The sequence below is a fragment of the Ochotona curzoniae genome, unplaced genomic scaffold (genome assembly GCF_017591425.1).
Source record: "Ochotona curzoniae isolate NIBS_2020 unplaced genomic scaffold, NIBS_Ocur_1.0 contig_2404, whole genome shotgun sequence".
Lineage (NCBI taxonomy): Eukaryota > Metazoa > Chordata > Mammalia > Lagomorpha > Ochotonidae > Ochotona > Ochotona curzoniae.
The window spans coordinates 9,885,013-9,902,215 of NW_024465451.1; the positions used below are offsets into that span (position 1 = coordinate 9,885,013).

The 17,203-nt window shown below is 46.8% G+C and overlaps 1 protein-coding gene across 1 annotated transcript in view; it reads left to right on the forward strand.

Annotated features, from left to right (window-relative positions):
* ZMPSTE24 (zinc metallopeptidase STE24) overlaps nucleotides 1–12,279 on the forward strand; it is a 39,491-nt gene extending 27,212 nt beyond the window's left edge. Inside the window, exons 8-10 of the mRNA XM_040974295.1 lie at nucleotides 2,939–3,043; nucleotides 7,846–7,989; nucleotides 10,666–12,279. Of these exons, the coding sequence (XP_040830229.1) occupies nucleotides 2,939–3,043; nucleotides 7,846–7,989; nucleotides 10,666–10,890 (474 nt within the window). The 3' untranslated portion in view covers nucleotides 10,891–12,279. The remainder of the gene's footprint in view (nucleotides 1–2,938; nucleotides 3,044–7,845; nucleotides 7,990–10,665) is intronic.
* The last annotated feature ends 4,924 nt before the right edge of the window (nucleotides 12,280–17,203 follow it).

Below are 17,203 nucleotides of genomic sequence, written 5' to 3' on the forward strand. Positions count from 1 at the left end.
AAGAAGATATAGAGAGAAAGATCTCCCATCTGCTGGTTCACTCTCCAAATGACCAGTCTAAAGCCAGAAGCCTCTTCTGGGTCTCCCACATGGGTACAGGGTCCCAAGGCTTTGGGCCGTCCTCCACTACTTTGCCACGCCATAAGCAGGGAGCTGGATGGGAAGTGGAGCTGCCAGGACATGAGGGGATGCCAATATGGGATCCCAGCAGCTGCAAGGCAAGGATTTAGCCACTATGCTATCATGCCAGGCCCAAAAGTACAAATATCTTAAAAAAAAAATAAAATGAGAAATTGGTGAAGGGGGAGGAAAACAGTAATATATTTTGATTCCAGGAAATCTTGTTGCCAGTGTTCCTGGTAGGTTACATTTTTCTAAACTGTAGAAAGCTTAATTCCATATTCATCTATTTATGTACTATTGTAATTTGATTGATTTGTTTTACTTGATGAGTCGGATTTGCAGAGACAGGCAGATGGACAGTCTATCTACTAGTTCACCTCCACTTCCCTGGAGATACTGTATAATATATAAACTTTTTCTCAGCAATGGATTAAAGGATGCTTTCTACCAACAAGGAGCAGAAATGAAAAGTTCTGCAGGGCACAGCTTGATGGCTGAATTGTCTAACTCCTCCCCTTGCAAGTGCCAGGGTCCCAGATGGGCACCTGTTTGTGTCCCGGCTGCTCCACTTCCTTCCATCTCCCTGTTTGTGGCCTACGAAAGTAGCAGTGTGTGGCTCAAGTCCTTGGAACCGTGCACATGGTAGGCCTAGGAGAAGTTCTTGACTCCTTATTTCAGATGGGCTCAGCTCTGGCTGTTGCGGCCACTTGGGAAGTGAACCAGTAGATGGGAGACCTTTCTCTCTGTAGGTCTGCCTCTCCAATGAAAATAAATAAACCTTTTCTTTTTTAAAAAAAAAATATTAACTTTTTTTTTTCAAAATTATATTTTGTGTTTTTATTTGAAAAGGAGTTAGGTGATCGGGATAGAGAGAGAGAGCACACAAGAGAGAGATCTTCCATCCACTAGTTCACTTCCTGAATGGCTGCAATGGTAGAGCTGGTTTGCCTGAAGCCAGGAGCTAGGAGCACATTCTGGTCCCCTGTGGGTGCAGACACCTCAGTCATCTTCCTCTGCTTTCCCACGCACATTAGCAGGGAGCTGAATCAGAAGTAGAGCAGTTGGGACTCATACCTGCATCCCTATGGGATGCTTGCGTACCCACTATATCATGTCACTGATTTCAAACAATATCTCTTGGGCCTGGTGTGGTAGCCTGGTGGCTTAAGTCCTTGCCTTGCACGGGTCAGGATCCCCTATGGGTCTGGGTTCTAATCCCGGCAGCCCTACTTTCCATCCAGCTCCCTGCTTGTGGCCTGGGAAAACAGTTGAGAATGGCCCAGAGACTTGGGACCCTGCACCCATGTGGGAGACCCGGAAGAGGCTCCTGGCTCCTAGCTTTGAATTGGCTCAGCTCCATCCATTGTGACCACTTGAGGGGTGGTGAATCAATGGACAGAAGATTTTTCTCCTTTTCTCTCCTCCTCTCTTTATATCTGACATTCCAATAAAAATAAATAAATCTTTAAAAAAAAAAGATTATTTCTTGACTGAATTAAATATGAATGTTCTTTCTCTTATATTAACTGAAATTTGGGCCTGGGACTAGAGCCTAGTGGCTAAAGTCCCCATCTTCTACACTGGAATCCCATATGTTTGCCAGTTTGTGTCCTGGTGGTCCTGTTTGACATCCAGCTCGCTGCTTGTGGCCTGGAAAAGCAGTTGAGGATGGCCCAAAGCGTTGGACCCTGCACCCATGTGGGAGACCCAGAAGAAGCTCCTGACTCCTGGCTTCAGATCAGCTCAGCTTCAGCCATTGCAGTTGCTTGAGGGGCATTAGTGGACAAAGGATCTTCTTTTCTGTCTGTCCTACTCTCTGTATATCTGACTTTCCAATAAAAATAAATCCTTAAAAGAAAAAGAAATCCTGTTTTTTTGAGTCAGGAGTAATAACTTGGACTATATGAAAGATGTATAGTTAAAGATACTATAGTTCTGTGTAGAAATAACTATAGTTCTTATTTTGGCATCATTTCTGGTTTTTTTTAATTTGTATTTGTGATTTCCATATAGCTATTCACATTTTTGTATTCACACATTTTGTGCTGTGTGTTTTTAGGTTATGTCCTTCATTTAATAGACCATGTTTATAGTTATTGATATATTTGTTTGGAAGTAGAGATACAGAAGAGGGATAGAGCTCTCCACCTCTGGTTCACTGCCCCGGTGGCCGTAGTCACTGAACTGGACCAGGCCGAAACCAGGAGCCCATAGCATCATCTGGTTGCAGGGGCCTAAGGGCTTGGGCCATCATCTGCTGCTCTCCCAGGCACATTAACAGAACGCTGGGTCAGAAACAGAGCAGCTGCCTGCATCATGGGCAGCAGCTGAACCCACTGTGCCACATTAGCCACAAACATACCATCTTCCTGTGTCTGGGTACAATTTTGGAGACATTTCTAATGTTTCTGATATACTTTCTAATGAATATACCATGTAATTATTTGTGTCCATCATGAACAATTTCCCTTTTTGGAACAATCTTTGAAAACAAAATTTCTTGTGGATTTATAATATGGCTGTCATGTGACCTTATCAGGATTTATTTAATTATTGTTCAGTTGATAAAGCTGTTTTTTTCCAACTCTAGATTATAAACTTTTCAGAGTTAAGGAATGTTTGTTCAGGATTGTAGCTTCCTTAACCCAGTGTCTCACATGGCGTGAGGTGTGGGGGTTGTTTTTTGAATGAAGTACAGTTTTGCACAGAAATCTGTTCCTCTAAGGTAGAATTCATGAACACTCACACTGAATTGGAACATGTCAACTTCTTGAAGGTGCTGAATAATTCCTTTTCCATTTGTTTTTTGATTCAGACCAAGAAACAAGGATGTAAAAATGAGGAGGTGCTTGCTGTACTGGGCCATGAACTGGGGCACTGGAAGTTAGGACACACAGTCAAGAATATCATTATTAGCCAGGTAAGTGCCGAGCAGCTCTTCTTGTGGTGTGGTAGTCAAAGGAGACGTGAGGGGGATTGAGAGGATCTTTGCTGAGCAGTAAGACCCGCTCCGTAACCCGGAGGGCTGCCCAGTGCCCGGCCTGTGCGACCTCAGGCCCGTTCTTCACCAAACACCGATCTCTCGCAGGACTGATCGAGGAGTAAATGAGTGAATACGTGTTTAGAGTTTGGAGTAGTCCCTGGGCCTTGATAAATATCTTCATCGTATGTATTTATTGTGCAAGTATTTTTGTCACCACCACCATCATCACCTCCAGAGTCATGAAGATCAACAGAAGCAGCCTGCACAAGTTAGATATTAAAGTACTTTATTCAAAATGTTTTTTGCTTTTGGAGAATAAAATGTATTCGTTGAATCTTTGGAAAACATAAAGACAGCAGATCAGTACCATTTTATTGCTGGGCTTTACCTGTCAGAACAAGAAATTTCCAGGCTCTACATGAAGCTGTATTGTCTTTGTCACTGGGCTTTGAGCACAGGTAACCTGGAGGGGTTTTTTGTTTTGTCTTTTATTTAAAAAGCAGAAAGACAAAGACAGAAAGGCAGGCAGACAGAAGTCTTCCACCTGTTGATTCACTCGCTAGGTGCCTGCAACAGCTAGCGCTGAGCCAGGCTAAATCCGAGAACTTAGAACTCAGTGTGGAACCCAGCTACCTTGAACTGCCATCTGCTACCTAGCAGGTCACATAATCAGGAAGCTGAGTAAAGCAGAAGAGCTGGACCTAAACCGAACACTCTAGGATGGGATGCAGGCTTTACAAGTGGGATCTGATTGCTGTACCAAGCACCAGTTCCTTACTTTTTAAAAAGATTTGTTTTTATTGGAAAGGCAGATTTACAGAGAGAAGGAGAGATGGAGAAATGTCTTTCATCTGCTGGTTCACTCCCCAAGTGGCTGCAACAGCCAGTGCTGAGCTGAACCAATCCAAAGCCAGGAGCCAAGAGCTTCCTGGTCTCCCACATAGGTGTCAGGTCCCAAGGGTTTGGGCCGTCCTCTGTCGTTTTCCCAGGCCACAAGCAGGGAGCTGGATGGGAAGTGGAGCAACTGAGACCTGAACTGGCACCCATATGAGACCCGTGGCACTTGCAAGGCAAGGATTTAGACCATTAAGCTACCATGCCAGTCCCTTAACTGACTCAAGTGGGTTTTCATACCTTATAAAGGCAAGCTGATTCTCTTACTGGGCTGCAGTGCCCCCTGTGGTACCTAAGGGCTGAGCATGTGGTGGGCAGGCCTGGGCTGGGCCGCAGCACCCATTGGTTTGCTGAGGATGGAGAGCAGAACAAATTGAGCATCTACTCCAGTGAAACTTGACAGCAAATTTCTGGGGCAAAGGAGGCTCAGAGGTGGACTGTGACAGCCAATTGACCTCAGAACGATTTGCTCGTCCGTGGAGTGACGATATCAGCAGCATCTGAGAGCTATTGCAGACACATGAAGAGAACCCTCAGAAAATGCTCCATGATGGGCCCTGGGAAGACATCGGGTGGCAGTTCCCCAGTCCCTGGGGTAAAGCGGTGGTTGGGAAACTGGGCGTGCTTTCTCCTCTTGTATCCTTCTCTCCCCCCCCATACAAGAAGAAGAAAATGTGTAAACAAGGGTCTCACCCACTATCTTGACCCTTCCCACCATCATCAACTATATAAACATCATCACTAATATTAAAAAAAAAAAACACCTTTAAAAAAAGTGGAAATCTTCGGGGTCTGTCATCCCAGGACATGCTAAAGTTTTGCTTTCTACTTATTTTCAAGTTTGCACATATTCATTAAGATATTCCGGGGGCTGGCACGTTGGCTCCAACAAACGAATTGTCTGCCTCCAAGAACTGGCATCCCCTATGGGTGCCAATTCATGTCCTGGCTGCTCCACTTCCCTTCCAGCTCCCTGCTTTGTAGCCTGGGAAAGCAGTAGGGGATGACCCAAGCCTTGGGGTTGTGCACCTGTGTGTGAGCAGCGGAATTCCAGCCATTGAGGCCATTTGGGGAGTGAATCAGCAGATAGAAGATCGTCTTTTTTTGTTTTTCCCTCTGTGAATTGGCCAAATAAAAATAAATAAATATTTTTTTCCCCATTTTTAATTATATTTTTGACAATCTTTACATAGTTAATTAGGGTAAAAAGGTTCAAGGGCTACAGGAAAGTAGGTAACACTGTTATTTCCACATTATTTCCTTCGTGTATCTGAGGTAAAAGGGGATATTAAGGAAGAAGCCCCACCAAGTCTCCCACCCACCCCAGGTCCCGCATGTGGGGCATGCTCCGAGGGTCTTGCTCAAGTGGTTTTGATATTTCAACAGTTATGAATTGCTGCCAATCTCGCCACTCCAAGCATGATGAGGTCTTTGAAGAATGCACTGATTGACATAGTCCGTCTTAGAATCTCATTTGCCCAGTTTTTCACTGCCAACATATGGCTGAGGTGGTTGATTGATTTGTTCTGTCCTTCCTCTTTTCATGGTAGGGTTCTGAGTCCAGCAGTTCGACTGGGGAGATCTCCAAAGAAACTTTGTCCAAGGCATTCCCAGACCAGGTTCTTGTATGTTCTAGCAAGTACAGGGCCTGGCACAGTCCATCACCCCAGTCAGCTGGTGGTGGCAATTGCTGGGTTGGTTCTGTTTCCAGCTCAGACTTCCACTGGAACCAATGGGTGTTGTAGTCCAGCCTGGCTCTGCCCAACACACTTTCTTGTTTTTCCCTCTCTTTGTGAATCTGCCAAATAAAAATAAATAAATCTTAAAAAAAAAAAAAAAAGACCAGCTGGTTCTGCTAACAGCTCACAAAGGAAGGCTTGTCAACTCCAGTGAGCACTTCTGCCTTAACATCTTTAGGAATAAAGAAGAGTTCCTTAGCTAGAAGCTAGGTTGTATGGATATGCAGTGGTAAGACATTAAACAAGTCAAAATCTAAGTCTCAAGTATTCACTTCAGGAAGAAAAATCAACAGTCGGTGACTCATAAAGGGGTGCAATGGAAACAGCCTATTCCAGGGGGTCCCTGGTGTGACACCTATCAGGGCTGGGCTTGATACCCTTCCGACAGATTGGGCGCTTGGCACCAGGCCAAGTATCACTGAAACCTGTATCATTGATTCACACACTCCATCTCTGGTATGCTGCCTGCTCTGAGGATGAGCCCCTTGGGCAAAGCGTGTGGTGTCTGTGGGACAGGGCTGGCTGGTCCTCAAGTCTCTACCATGGGGTGCCTTGATGCATGTACATGCACATAAAGCCAGAGTGTATTCATAACGTGATCTAATTTAGGAAATTTTCCGTATCCCTCCCTTCTGTTCCCTTTGTTAGCCACCCTCTGGTTTGTTTCAAGGCCCTCACCATTCTGCCATTGATTATTCACCTGCTGACAGTGAGTGTACTATGTGCCTGTATATCCTGTGCTCAGACTCCTCCTCCCCAGCTGGAGTGGACAGTAAGACGTGCAGCTGGGTGGTCCCTCGCTAAGACCGTGTTCCTTCACTGCTACCTTTCAAACTGTCTCGGGGCTCAGTCATGCCACAGCAGTTACTTTAAACTGATGCTAACGTATTGTATTTATTTGTATGATAGGTTTCACACAAGCAATTGTTTAATATGTATTTATTTCAAAGGAGGAATTACAGAAATCCATTAGTTCATTCCCAAATAGCTGCATCCACTGAGGGTGGGCCAGGTTCAAGGCCAGGAGACTAAGATTCCATCTTGGTAGTCCATCTGAGTGGCAGGTCCAGACATTTGGACCATTTTCTGCCTTCCCAGATGCCTTAACAGGGAGCTGAAGTGGAAGTGGATCAATCAGGACTTGAATTGACACCATATGGGATGCTGCTGTTCCAGGTACTAGCTTTACGTGCTATGCCACAACTCTGGCCCAGTGAGAGCCTTTTAATGCTGTGTGCCCCGCTCTTTGAGTCACCTGCCAGATGGTTTGGAGCTGGTCACCTTAATATGACCTATTTGGCCTCTAAGATCCACCTCTGCTAAGGGTACTTGTTCTCCAGTTTCATTACAAGGGGCCCTATTTAATAGATTCTTGTTTTTTGTTTTTTTTTTCCCTCTTCTCTCTCATATATTGTTAAAAGATAAATGTGCTTTTCTCTGACCTTTCTAACTATTCAGTTCAGCTCCTAGAGAGGATTCAGGCCAACCTGATAATTCAGGGCTGCCACATAAAGGTCAGGTGTGAGCCTGGGGTTTGACTGCAGTCCTGTTGGACAAAGCCAGATCTAGTGTAATTTGTAGACAGAAAATAGCCCAATGTCGTGAACCACTTCAAACCCTGCATTGTAAGGTGACTCCCTCAAAGCTGCCCCTGCCAAAAACTGCAGCTATGTATTTGCAGAAATTCGATTTCCCTTTTGAGGATAAAAGCGAAGTAAAACACCTAAATAATGTTTTCTGTAATCACACCAAGTACTTTTGTTCATTCCCCAGTGGTCGCAATGGAGGGAGCTAAGTTAATCTGAAGCCAGGAGCCAGGAGCCTCTTCCGGGTCTCCCATGTGGGTGCAGGGTCCCAAAGCTTTGGGCTATTCTGCTGCTTTCCCAGGCCACAGGCAGGGAAAGCAGTAGAGAACATGAACTGGTGCCCAGGTGGGATCCCAGCATGTAGAGGTGGAGGATTAGCTAATTGAGCCATTGAGCTGGGCCCCTCACACAAGCACTTTTCTCAAAATCAAGCCACAATTTCTGCTATTGTTTGGTACTGCTGGTCCCACAATCAAATCAGCTTTATCATAACTTGGGGATCTTCCATCTTTCTCTATAGATGAATTCGTTCCTGTGTTTTTTCTTGTTTGCTGTGTTAATTGGCCGGAAGGAACTTTTTGCTGCATTTGGTTTTTATGATAGCCAGCCTACTCTCATTGGACTACTGATCATCTTCCAGTTTATTTTTTCACCTTATAATGAGGTAATGTATAATTAAAATGGTCTTACATGTGTCCTTGTCTGTTTCAATTCTAGAACCTTTAGGATAGCATAGAAAGAGTGAAAGCTGTAGATTTAACAAATAGATGAAATGAAATCTTTTAGTCCCTTGATTTATTGGTCACATGAATAAATGCTTGTGTACTGTTAGTGGGAAAAAATTGAGAATTAGATTTTAGTGGTAAAAACCTTGATATAACATATACATTGCAAATGTGGTAGGTTGCAAATATCAGGTACGATGTCCTAAGCCATGTTTGTACCAGTGCGTGGGTGAGAATCTTCCATGTACTGGGACAAGACATAGGTATAAATCCGTTTATTGAACTGATCTTTCTCTTTCTTTCCTTGTTGTCATGGTGACAACCACTGTACCTTATGATCATGATGCTTGCCTAATTGTCTTTAAAACTGCCTGACCGGAAATGAAACAACCACACAGGAGCTCAGAGTTGGGGGAGGAGAGGGGCCTCTTGGCAGTAGAGGCATGGCTGCTGGCCCAGATCATCCCCTATGGCATCTGCTGTGGCTCTGTGGCTGTCTAGAAAGCTTTCATTTTGTTTCTCTACATTCAGTGGTTGAGTTCACTTTGCAGATTTTGAATATGTTGGGATGTTAGCAGTGTGACACGGGACATGTCCACGGCAGGTTAGCAGCTGCGTGAAACCGTTCAGCATTCCACCTGGCTGCACAAGGACACTCAAGTGGAAAGTCTCAGTTAATGTCAGTTAGGTCATGGTGGGATAGAGACAGTTTTTTGGAGAAAACTATTTCTTTTAAGGATTTATTTATTTGGAAGGCAGAGTTCTAGAGAGACAGAGAAAGAGAGAATCGTCTATCTTTTAGTTCACTCCCCCAAATGGCTGCAGCAGCCAAGGCTGGGCCACATTGGAATCAGCTTCCTAGAATTCCATTAGGGTCTCCCACATGGGTGACAGGAGTCCGCATTCATGCACACTGGCAGAAAGCTAGATCAGAAGTCCAGCAGCCAGGATGTGAGATGGCACTCATGGGATGTTGACATTGTAGTTGCAGCCTAACCTACTGTGCTGTAACACCAGCCTGAGAAAACTGAATTGTATTTGATGTTGGCTAAGACATAAGATTTATTTTGGCTTTAAAAAAATTTTTTTTAGGCCAAAGTGTTTGAAGAAATCAACATTTGTGTCATTCAACCTGTTGTTTGGTGAATGAGCCAGTGGACAGAAGACCTTCTCTCTGTAAATCTGCCTTTGCAATAAATAATAAATGAATTTTTTAAAATTTTATTTTTATTGGAAAGTCAGATATACAGAGAGGAGGAGAGACAGAAAGCAAGATCTCCTGTGCGATGATTCACCCCTCAAGTGGCCACAACAGCTGGAGCTGTGACAGTCCAAAGCCAGGAGCCTGGAGCCTCTTCCAGGTCTCCCACGTGGGTGCAGGGTCCCAAGGCTTTGGCCCATTCTCGACTGTTTTCCCCGGTCACAAGCAGGGAGTTGGATGGGAAGCAGGGCTGCCAGAATACAAACATGCGCCCATATTGGATCCTGGTGCGCGCAAGGTGAGGACTTTAGCTGCTAGGCTGCCACACTGGGCCCATAAATTAATTTTTAAAGGGAGGGAGCTTCAACTAAGTATGTCCAAAAAGTTCATGGAGAGATGGCATTAGAAAATAAGTTTATTTTTATACAAAAACAATTTTGAAATCATAAATAGGAAAGGGTATCCAAAAATCCATGGAAATGCATATTGTGAAAGCTTACACATGGATCTTAGAAGTTTTGCACCAAAATAAACATCTTTAAATTTTCCAAGACCCAGCATGGTAGTCTAGCGACTAAAGTCCTCACTTTGCATGTGCCGGGATCCCATATGGATACTGATTCTAATCCCAGCAGCCCTGCTCTCCATCCAGCTCCCTTCCTGTGGTCTGGGAAAGCAATCGAAGATGGTGCAAAGCCTTGAGACCCTGCACCCACCTGGGAGACCCATAAGAGCGCCTGGCTCCTGGCTTAGGATCGGTGCAGCTCTGGCCATTGCAGCCACTTCAGGAGTGAATCAATGGATGGAAGATCTTCCTCTCTGTTTCTCCTCTCTGTATATCTGACTTCCTAATAAAAAAAAAAAAATGAATGTTTAAAGACGATAAAATATGGCTTGTGTCTCAATTCCCTTGAGCATTCATTCTAAAATAAATAAATAAAATAAAAATAAACTTAATTTTCCACTAACTTTTTGAAACTCCCTCCTCAGTTACCCTGAGTTAACTCTGACTCTAAGAAAGTAGTGTGCACCCCAAGAATGTCAGCACAGGCACCCTTGGGCCGGGCAACCTCAGCCAGTGGACTAGTCCCTCTGAGCACCACGCACCTCAGCTGTCAGGCAGGAGTGAGAGGTTCTTGGAGAATATGTGGAGGCCTAGCTCAGATTCCCAAGAATTGCTTGGTTGGTTTGTCTCTTAGGATGACACTTCTTTATATTTCCGTTTCTGGTCTGTTGCTTGGGGAGAAGTGGGTAGGGCTCAGTTTATAAAATTCTCCCACTCCAAATCTCCCAGTGTCAAGGATCTTTCAAGCTGCCCGCCCTCTTGCCCAGCCCCCTCTGCACGTCAGCTCCTGAATCCTTCGGTGATGACAAAGTGAGGCCAGACTAAGGCCCTTTCCTTTATTTTTTTCAGGTTCTTTCTTTCTGCCTCACAGTGCTGAGCCGCAGATTTGAATTTCAAGCTGATGCATTTGCCAAGAACCTGGGGAAGGCGAAAGACTTATATTCTGCTTTGATCAAACTCAACAAGGATAACCTGGGGTTCCCTGTTTCGGACTGGCTGTTCTCCATGTGGCATTACTCTCACCCTCCACTGCTGGAGAGACTGCAGGCTCTGAAAACGACAAAACAGGACTGAGATGCCCGGGGCTGCCATCCACGTCACCCCCATTGTTTCTGGCCTGGCAGCATGTTCCAGCTCTTGATATTTTTAGACTTTTTTATTTTTAAGAGAATATATTAAGTATGGGAAAACCCAGATTTAAATACATTTACTATCTCATTTCAAAGATAATTTTAATAATCCATTTCTTAAAACACTGGATACAATTTGAGGCTTAGTGTTTTTAAAGGCATAGGTTTCCCCCTTATTGTTGACAGCTGATCTACCATCAGCCAGCAAAGAAAATACAGATATGTTCTCAGTCAGACCCCTCTGTGGCATCTGCCCATGAAGGGGCTGGGGACATAAGTCTCCAAAGAGGGACAAAATGACTTTCTCCTTCCTGTGCCAAAGGGGCAGTAGTCCTGCATCGTTGGGCACACACCCCAGTTGACATTTGCTTTCACTTTCATACTGTTATGATTTAACCTGGCCAATCAGTGTTCTAGATCAGAAAGGAGGCGGAGGTGGGAGCGGCTGGAGGCGTGGAGGTGAGAGGCGTTGGAGATGGCGCGCTGGTCTCCTACCTCGGCTCCTGGCTCCGCTTCTTCCCCACCGCTCGTTGATCAGTGCGCTGGAATTAGATATTATGTCGAGGATGTTTTTAATATTTTTAAGTTTTTACCTTTCCTTCAACCTGGTGAGTTACGTTCCCGCTCGGGGCAAGCCAGGCTGTTTTCCTTGCTTCTCTTTCACTCCACACGAGGCGCATCCCGGAGCACAGATGGCCGCGCCCAGCAGCTGCTGCTCTGTGGAGAGTGGCAGAACCGAGCAAGTAGACATCCGAGAGACATGAGGACGAAATACTGATGAGTCTCTTGTGTGAACAGGAAAAAATATATGGTTTTCTATCTTGCAAGGACAGCAGAGTTTCAATTCTTTACAATTTTTATCAGCAAGTCATAAGTACCAACTAACTAGACCTGATTCCATTTTTTTAAAATTGTGGTTGTTGATACGCAGATAATGTTGAAGGGCAAACGAGACACACGAGGTGGTTCCAGGGTCGCGTGCCCCTCGCCTGTGCCCACTTGCTGAAGGGGAACTTTGCTCACAGGGGATGTTTACTTGTGGGATTTTTCTTCCTGAGTGGGCTCAGCTATTCACCTTTGGGGTTTTATCTGTAAAGTCGTGGACTCAGTGGACCCTTGAGTGATGTCTAAATGTGGAAATGTAATAAAAATGAAAATCTAGGCTAGTGTCACCTTGTTTGTTTTCCTAAGACTCAAGAAGATCCATGCAGTGGTTTTTATCAGCATGTTATCTGTGACTCATGCTCTGATGACTGCCTTTCTTTACTCTGTGCCTTTAAAGACAAATTTCAATTCTGCACAAGTGAACATTAAAAATGACCAATGCAAATAATGGAGCTTGTCTTTAGTGTGGTAGTTTGGCCCTTGGCCTACCGTGTTTGTATTCCCTAGAGGACCTGACGGTCAGCACACAACAGAGTATGCAGCGCCCCCCAGCGGCCGCCACCTGTGCCACTCCAGAGCATCGCCAGCTCTGCTGATGTTACGTGGTGAAGCTTCGTGGAGAGTCCCTTCTTCATTTCTACAGCCTACGTCTGGGGACTGTCTGGTCCATGCCAGCTGCCTCTTCTGTCTTGCCTGCCTATGGCAGCTCTAATGAACTTAGCACTCGGCCACTGACTTAGCCCCCCACAGTTCACAAATGGCAAGGACATAGAGGTGGCCCCATAGGGACTCGCGAGTTCCTGACATCCTGTCCAACCTGGCTTTGTTCTGAAGGCTGAGCCAACAGGATTTGACAGGGAATCGGGTGTGGGCTGCAAGAGGAAATGAAGTGGTGGATGACTCCAGTGCACGTGGCCTGCATGACCGAGCGATGGATTTAAGAGTGACAGGAGAGGAGTGCCTTAAAAGGGAAAGTCAGAATTTTGCACACACTACATTTTTGTTACTTTTGTGCTGTGGGGCTGGCATAGTGCATTAAGCTGCCACTGGTGACGCCAACATCCTTGATTGGCACTCCAGTTGAGTCCTGGCTGCTCTGCCTCTGATCCCACTCCCTGCTAACACACCTGGAAAGGCAGTGGGTGAGGGTTCAAGCACTTAGGTGGTGCCTGCTACCGAGGTGGTATCCAGATGGCCTGGACTAGCCCCAGCTGTTGCCACCATCTGGGGAGTGAATCAGCAGGTGGAAGATTGCTCTTCCTCTGTCTTTCTCTGTCACTCTGCCCTTCAAATAAATAAGTACATCTTTAAAATTGACATGCAAGGATGGCGTGGTGAGCCAGAAACCAAATTAGACAGCTCTTTATTCTAGTTGGTTTTGGGGTGGGGAAGGGAGACACAAAAACATGAAGTGGCAATTGGAGGCAGAGATGGGACTGAGAAGCCTTTTGTCGGGCTCACTTGCTGCATGGGGCTGTTGTGAGGAGAGGAGAGCTCTTGTTTGGAGGTGCTGAGCACTGACACTTGTTAACCCTGACACTGATCAACACCAGGACGTACAGGAGCACTGCACTGACAACATCCCTAACCCAGCTGGCCTCAGGGGCGAGGAGGGGCCAGAAAACGAGGCTTTAAAGGAGGAGGCAGCAGGGGCAGGCTGGGGGTCCTGGAGAAGCACACGGAACTGCTGGCTAGGAGCCAGGCTGTCAGGCTGCAATCAACACATTCTCTGTTGTTAAGCTTCCTGAATCCTCTCTTTCCAATTACAAACAGGGAAGTTGACTTTCTGTCTCATTTGTGTTGCACTCAATTTTGATCTCCCCAGAAGGGCAGGTGCCCCACATTCCCACTCTTGACAGTGTAAAGAATCCCCTGGGCCTAAAAGGGTACACAGGAACACATCTCCGCCCCCCAAACTGAGACTTGGTCCCTTCCTTCCTGGTTTGAGGAATCCATCCTTTGCATATGTAATGAGCACCTACAAAGTGCCAAGTACTGTGTTTTTGGTTTTTTTAAGATTTATTTTATGGGAATGGCAGATCATATTTATGTCAAGAAGGAGACACAGAAAGATCTTCCACCCTGTAGTTTATTCCCCAAATGGCCATTATGGCTGAAGCTGAGCTAAGTGAACCCAAAGCCAGGAGCCAGGAGCTTCCTCTGGGTCTCCGATGCAGGTTCAGGCTCCCAAGACTTTGGGCCATCTACTGCTCTCCCAGGCTGTAAACAGGGAGCTGGGTGGGAAGTGAAGCAGCCGGGATATCAACCTGTGCCTTTATGGGATCCTAGTATTTTCAAGGTGAGGATTTAGCCATTGAGCCATCATGCCAAGCCCAAGGTGCCAAGTGCTGTTCTAAGTCCTGGAAAACAGAAAAGCAAAAGAGAAATCAGAACTCCTGCCCGTGTGGGACTCAGATTCCAGTGTTCCCCCAGTGCAGGTACATATAGCTGAGCACCTGGATCCCTGGGGGAAGGAAAGCTCGGCAGGCCTCCATGACCACCCCATCCTGGAGGTTAGGTCTTTTGACCCACACGGGAGCCTGTAGCTGGGTGGTCTGAGCGCCAAACGTGCTGAGCGAAGCCCCTTGGGCCATCTGGGGGCACTCCCTCACGGTTAGAGGGACTTGATTTACAGGGGGATGATGGGATCTCATTAGGTAGTAGTGGGAGATGACCTGTGGTTTTTGTGCCCAGGTTAGGAATTACCATTGAGGGACTTTCATAGATAAGTCCACGACATGTGTATGTATGTAGGGGGGCCAAAACCAAAGTGGTTTGGAGGGGAAAACAAGAGTGAGAGAATTGGGTCTGATAGCAAAATCTGTGGGGGCAATGTGGGCTCACCCCTGTGGAACGGCAATCTCTGCTGGCTTGCCCAAGAACTGCGGATGGGGTCAGACCTTGCGAGGAAGCTAAGGAGACGCCCCAGCTGGGCTGAGGTTCCCACTGGTGAGAATGAGAGTAGGACTGAGGGCAGCAGGCATGGCCGTACATGGTTACAGCCTCCACCGGCACGGGTGTGCACTGGCATGGTGGAGCGGCAGATTGGGCTAGATCCCAGCCCCCAATGGTACTTGTGAGAGCCAGGTTGGGTGCAGAACAGGCCAGGCTAGGTCTTCACTTCCGCTGAACTACGTGAAAGCTGTGTCTGGGCAAGGGCCAGGGAGCAACAACCAACAAGAAGAACCAGAATGGGCATGGCTGGTTGAGCAAGGCCATTGTTATAGTCAGGACAGGAGATGGACAAAGTCAACCTGGGCCAATGACCCACTGGAATGTGTGAAAACTGCCACTGGGAGGAGACTCGATGGAGGAGCCTGGGAAACTCCTTCACTGGGATGCAGTCCCTGCAGGTGAGCACAAGAAGCAAGGCAAGGAGCAGCCCTGATCATGCCAGGTTACATGTGGATCAGATCTAGGGACAGACCAGTCTGGGCCAGCACATAACACCACTGGCAGATCTGCGAACTAGGGCAGGGAGCAGAGGAGCCAGATCAAGCCACAATACCAGCCAGTTCACATGAGGACCAGGACAGCAATCAGACTGGGCTGGGATAGGTTGCATCACCCACCAGCTGGAGCTGGAACAGGGGGCAGACTAGACGAGGCCAGGCCGCAAAATAAGACTGCAGATGTTGAGGTGAGGCGAGTCATGCCAGCCTGGGCCCAGCAGGGGGCCAGATATGTGAGTCCCAGGTATGGAGAATCTGGCAGGACTCAGGTAGCTTCACTCAGATCATGGGGCCCACCTGTGTGGTGAGGGAGGGGTTCCTAAGCCCCAGGGATGGAGGAAACGGTGGGGTGTGGGTAGCTTGTCCCAGATCCTGGGGCCCACCTTCTAGGTGGGTGTTGGTTTCATGAACCCCAGGAGTGGGAAATCTGGCTGGGCTTGGGTCTCCTGGCCCAGGTCCCAGGGCCTGCCCTCTAGGTGGATGCTGGTTTCATGAGTCCCAAGGGTAGGGGATTCAGTGGGCCTCAGGTCGCCTGGCCTGGGGCCTGCCTGCAAGGTGGGTGCCAGGTTTATGAGCCCCAGGGGGGGCGGGAATCCGATGGATTTAGATCACCTGGCCCAGGTCCTGGGGCCCCGCTTACTATGTGGGTGTGGGATTCATAAGCCGCATGGGTGGGGGATCTGGCAATACTTGGGACATCTGGTCCAGGCACTTGGACTCGCCTGCAAGAACATGTCCTACTTAATGAAAAAGGCAGAGCAGTGGACACAAGCCCTGTTGTAAAAGCAGAATATGGCAGCACATCTGGTGCCTTAGCAGAACAATAGAACTAACTGGACAACTACCCTAAACGAACGATGACAGCAAAAAAATCTTGGTGAATGGAGCCAATGGACATTGGGAGGGTGACATCATCCTGTAATGGTGGAATCAGCAGCATTTCAGAACGATCCAAGCCACTTGGACAGAACCCTTGAAGTATGTACACATTGAGACTCTGGGTTGATGTGAGGTGGCGGTTCCTCATCCCCGGGTACTAGAATGTGTGGAAAGTCAAGAGTAGCTCCCCTTTAGTCTCTCCCTTCCCCTAGAAACAAGAAGAAATAGCAAATTTGGAAGCAATGAGTTCACCCAATTTTCCCTAAACCTAGATTCTTCCCACCTTGATCAACCATGTAATCATTATTAAGAAATAAATTTTATTTTAAAAAAGATTCCAGGGCCTGGAATAGTAGTAGACTTTAACGTAGTAGTTAAAGTCCTCGCCTTGAACGTGTCGGGATTTCATATGGGCACCAGTGCTAATCTTGGCAGTCCTGCTTCCCATCCAGCTCCCTGCCTGTGACCTGGGAAAGCAGTCGAGGACGTCCCAAAGTTTTGGGACCCTGCACCCACATGGGAGACCTGGAAGAAGCTCCTGGCTTCGGATTGGCTCAGCTCTAGCCGTTGCGGCCGCTTGGATAGTGAACTACCAGAAGGAAGATCTTCCTCTGTTTCTCCTCTCTGTATATCTGACTTTCCAATAAAAATAAATAAATCTTAAAAAGATAAAAAAAGATCCCAGTGTCCCATGTTTACAATGGTGAGTGCTAGGGGAATGAAGAAGGTATGAGGGCAGTGTGGAATATCAGCGTAGGGCTGGGATCACTTTGAAGCAGAGTTGCAGTAAGGTCACTGGCAATGGTAATGTTTGGGGAAAACAGCAGTTGTCTCTGTGATGAAATGAGGCTCAGGCTGCTGATGCTGGATGGCCAGGTCGCCAGAGCCAAGCACTGCTACAAGGAAACAGCCTTGGACAAGTGGACATCCTCAGTCCACTTCTGGAAAAATTTGGAAACATGCATTCCCCAATTCTCAGATTACCAGGACTTTCAAAGGAGAAAGTTGAGTTGGGAGAATCTAATGGGTAAAGTCCCTTGA